The 5,037-nt window shown below is 32.2% G+C and overlaps 1 protein-coding gene across 1 annotated transcript; it reads left to right on the top strand.

Annotated features, from left to right (window-relative positions):
- The first annotated feature begins 3,183 nt into the window (after window positions 1-3,183).
- LOC114343207 (soluble calcium-activated nucleotidase 1) lies at window positions 3,184-4,659 on the top strand. The gene has a single exon (XM_028294018.2). The coding sequence runs from the start codon at window positions 3,447-3,449 to the stop codon at window positions 4,584-4,586; it is 1,140 nt and encodes a 379-aa protein (XP_028149819.1). The 5' UTR covers window positions 3,184-3,446; the 3' UTR covers window positions 4,587-4,659.
- The last annotated feature ends 378 nt before the right edge of the window (window positions 4,660-5,037 follow it).

Below are 5,037 nucleotides of genomic sequence, written 5' to 3'. Positions count from 1 at the left end.
AATACATTTAATAACACGCTTAAAAAATTATAAATGTAATTTTTTTAGCTCTTATACAGTATGTCTGCATAACTTGGAACCTATTGATAACTTTTTATTATCAAATTTAAAAAAAATATCAGATATTAAATTTTATTAATTTCATACGAGGTATGTCAAAAAATATGAATCTTGTTCAAGAGTAAAGTAGCTTTATATTTCACAATATCGAAAGTTGTTAATAAAAAAAGTTGTTTGGAATTAAAAACTATGTTTTAATATTCGTTCTATATTGACTTACCTACATTTGTTTCAGGTTTCAGTGAACTTACTACAAGTTGATATATTTTTGTTGCAAATATAATATTTATGATATTTGCATAAGAACAACTAAAAAACATAGATAACATTACCAAATTAGTAAATTGGACTTCAAATTCTATTAAAAAGACAATAAACCATAAAAACAACTATTAAAAACTTACCGCATCTATTGAATAAGAGGGTCTATCAAAACTACCACTATTTTCGTTTTAAATTGTTCTAGCGAAATAAAATTTGCGCTGAGTTCTAATACATACATTTAAGATATTACTGAGTAATCCTAACGGTCATTTTGGTCATTTAATCTTATCCTAAGCGGCAAAATATGCAAACTTAACCGACAATATTTATGGCGTTTACTATCATCTGTCGGTACTACCTTGCCGTTTACGATACCAAAGGCACAAAATGAGGTTGAAATGCGGCGGTTACGATAAAAACTAAATTCAATTTTAGACACTTAGGATGTTATTATGGGAAAAATAATTTTTAATCAGCTGTAAACTATCGTAAGGAACCATTTAAGATAAAAATCCCATTTTCGGAAAATTGATGCTTACGATGTTTTGTCAAAAACCCGTCGTTATTATTATTAAATTATATTTAGGGGCCCGAAAATTCTGTAGTGCCTTGGTCCTAATTTGAAATAAAATAGGCTCTGTTTAAGACCCGAAATATTAAGATTTTTATTATAGGTGGGCTAGGTAGTACCTACGGTTTAATTACTGCTGAATTTTAAACATGAAAATAACATCAAAAAACTATATTTTCTGCAATAGAATAGAAATATTTATGTCGTTGGCCCATTCTTCTTTAGCTCTTCTTTAGTTTTTTTATCCAACTTTGGACATTGGCCTTCCCCAAATCTTTCCAAAACTGTATGTCGTTGGCTTCGCTTTTCCAGTTAGTTCCTGCAGCTTTAACACTATCGTCCATCCATCGCATCTGAGATCTTCCTCTTTACGGGCTATAATGCGAGACAGGAAGATAAAAGATGGAATGCTGAAATACAAAACTGGAGACCGTGAACAGGGAGAAGAGGAAGACATATTTGTTAGCTCATACCATGCAAATCTCTCCATTAATCCCTAAAGTAGGTATCATACTTTGTGAGAATCAGATCGTTAATAATAATCGAAAAATTCCATAAAATACAACGAATTGCATTTAAAAAATTAGACGATGGCGTTATTACATTAATGGTAGGGGAGCCCAAGCGGGGATTTTTGCAGTTACTCGAGCGGGTCAGATTATGGCATGGGGAGAAACCTTGTGCCCTGTATATGTACCCCTACCATATATTGGTTCTTAATATAGGGGAGTTCGTTAAGCGGGGTCCGAAAAAAAATCTATCTACAGAACAGTGTATCTTTCAAAAATCTGACGGTTTGAGCGGGGCGTAAGGAAATGTGTGAATCACAAAGTTTCACAAGAAAAAAGCGAATATTTCGACAAATAAACGACAGATCGAAAAACTAAAAAATACGTCTTCTATATTTTTTAAAAATCTATCGAACGACACTAAACACCACCAACAATGAATAGGAGTGTGGGGTAAATTTAAAATTTTAAATAGGAACCCCGCGATATTTCGCGAAATAAAGATCAGATCGAAAAAGAGGCAAAACACACGTATTCAATATTTCTGAAAAATCTATAGAATGACACCAAACACGACCAAAAACGGAGGTGGGGAGGGGGGTTAAAAGTCCCCACTTAAAGGAAAACTTTACTTAATTTTTTTGGTTTTAGGACCTAATCTGCACAACCCAATAAGTCCCCATAACGCTCGAGTAACTGCACATTTAGCATACTTTCCTCTCTTACTGCCTACTATAATACAGTCTTATATACAGTCTGTTCCAACGAAAATTTGACCCCCCAGAAACACAGAAACCAAGAGCTTCTTTAAAATTTAAAAAACACGTCAATTTATAATGATACGGTGACGAATTTTTAAGCAAAATTTATGCTCTCAAATAGAACCCCCTATTGCCCCGCATCAACCACCACTTTTTTAAATAGCAAGTGTGGTCGAGTGGTACATCATTTGAAAGATAATTTTTTTCTCTACACGACACCCTATTTTTTTTTTAATTTACTTAATAAGTTTGAAGATAATTTTGGACTTAAGAAATGAATTATAAATTAGTTAAATCCAAAATTGTCTTTAAAGTTATTCCGCAAATTAAAAAAAAAATAGAGAGTCGTGTAGAAAAAAAAATACCTTTCAAATGATGTGCAACTCGACTACACTCGCTATTTAAAAAAAACTGAGGGGGGGCAGTATTGGGTTACTTTTGAGAGCATGAATCTTGCATGAAAATTCGTCCCCCTTCCAATACAAACTGACGTGTTTTTTTTTAATTGTGAAAAAACTCTTGGTTTGTGAGTTTCTGGGAGAGGGGGGGGGGTCAAATTTTTTTTGGAACACACTGTATATGACCCTGTATATCTGTATTTTTTTTGTATTTGGTAAGTAAAAAACTAAATTTAGAAATCGATATATTAGAAATCTACTACAGTTGGAATATTGAAAGTAAGTGGTTCATACCAAAAAGTCCATTAATAAATTCTATAGTTTTACCATTATACACAGTCAAATGGTTTTTAATAGTGGATAAAACTGAAAACATAATATTCAGTAATTTTTTCGTTTGATCTCAATCGTACCCACAAATGTTTGTTCTATTTTAGAATTGATTAATAGTCATATTGATTATTGATCAAGAATAAAATACTTTAATGGTAAGAATTAAAAAAGCAATCCACCATTCCTATTTCTAAAGAGCTGAGCAGAGTTGAGGTGGCTGCCTGACTAGAAATAAGTGGCTACTAATCAAAGAAGAATATCGATCAGTATAAAAAACAGCTGTCACTGACACTGACACTGACACATCAGTCAGATTCGTGTGTTGTGTGTTCCAGTTGGATTCCTAGGTTAAGATCGATTAAAAGAGGGCATAACTTTTGAAATTCAAGTGTAAATATGTTGTGAAACAACATAAATTCCTCTGTGAGAGACTCTGCCTGAAATCAACCGAAGATGTGTCATTAAAAGTATTCGTTAAAAAAAGATGACGTTGGCGTTAGTCTACACCAGAAAAATTACTTACGTGTATATGCATAGATGATTACCAGTGATGATTCCACCAAAGGATTGGAGAAAAGCTCTAAAATCACAACCAGCTTATAGAATTGTAAATAGGACAATATGTTGCCAGACGTTCTTTGTGTATTCAGTGGGACTAACAGGCATAATTTTGTTGTTTTTCTTGTACACACATTCTTCAACTGGTACCAGTAGTTCATATTATAGAAGAAGTAATTATAATTATACCTATCCAATAACTAGGCCTATAAAGACGAAATCCATGCACACTTTCCGAATAGGTATAATCGCAGATTTAGATCAAAGTTCACATAGTAAAAAAGAAACAGATACTTGGTATTCCTACTTCAAAACTGGATATTTGACGTACAATCCTCAAACACATCACATAGTAGTTAATTGGGATCAAAAAGAAGCAGACATGCTGAAAACGAGTTATGCCCTCAAAGGTAGAGGATTAGAGCTGTCAGAATTGGTTACGTTCGATGGTAAATTATTAACGTTTGATGATAGAACTGGCCTAGTGTTTGAATTAGTGAATAACAAAATAATTCCTTGGTTAATTCTTATGGATGGTAATGGAAAAACTCAAAAAGGTTTCAAATCAGAATGGGCTACCGTTAGGGATGAAGTGCTTTACGTAGGGTCAATAGGAAAAGAATGGACAAGTGCAGAGGGTGAGTTTGTAAATAATGATCCACAATATATAAAAACCATCACCAAAGAAGGCCATATCAACCATATAAACTGGGTTGAAGAATATAATAGATTAAGAGGTATAATCGGAATAAAGTGGCCTGGTTACATGATCCATGAAAGTGGACTGTGGTCAGCTGTACATAAGAGATGGTTTTTTCTACCAAGACGGTGCAGCAAAGAAAGGTATAATGAGAGTTTAGATGAACATCGTGGATGTTCAGTGCTTATTACCGCTGACGCAAATGTTAATGATGTGAATGTGATAGAAATTGGTAATGCCAAACCAACTAGAGGTTTTTCAAGCTTTAAATTTGTTCCCACATCGAATGACCAAGTGATCGTAGCTTTAAGAACTGAAGAGTTAAATGGAAACACTGCAACATACATAACAGCATTCACGATCGATGGTCACATACTGCTGGAAGATGAACACATTGCTGATGATAAATATGAAGGTTTTGAGTTCATTTAGTATTTCTCTAGTCAATTGTTTTATATTTAATATGTTGTAAATTTCATTGTAAAATAAATTATTTAAAATCATAGTTATATATTTTTTATATATTACAAAAATGCATTTTTGTTAAACTAGAGAAAATTATTGTGAAAAATAAATTTTGAACATTAAATGTACTTATATATTTTATAATATAATCTTTAAAAACTTTCTGATTTCATTGGTGCATAAAATAACAATATACTATTTATCTAATTTACTATTCTAATTGGGAAATAAGCCACAATTTAAGTTGAAAAATGATTTTATTGACATTTCAACTTCCAATTCGGAGGTAATTATCAAAATAAAAAAATATTATACAGTATGTCCCTGTAAGTTGTATCCATATGGAAAACTTTTTTCTTATTAATTTTACGAAAAAAGTTATTCTTCATAAAAGCTCTGCATGGTCCAAAACCTAAGA

This window comes from Diabrotica virgifera, chromosome 6, assembly GCF_917563875.1.
Source record: "Diabrotica virgifera virgifera chromosome 6, PGI_DIABVI_V3a".
NCBI lineage: Eukaryota > Metazoa > Arthropoda > Insecta > Coleoptera > Chrysomelidae > Diabrotica > Diabrotica virgifera.
The sequence above is the reverse complement of the archived record's forward strand: the minus strand, read 5'-3'. Positions and strand labels throughout refer to the sequence as shown.

Excerpts from the sequence above, each read along its gene's own strand:
- LOC114343207 (XM_028294018.2), top strand. The coding sequence starts at position 3,447 with ATGATTCCACCAAAGGATTGGAGAAAAGCTCTAAAATCACAACCAGCT.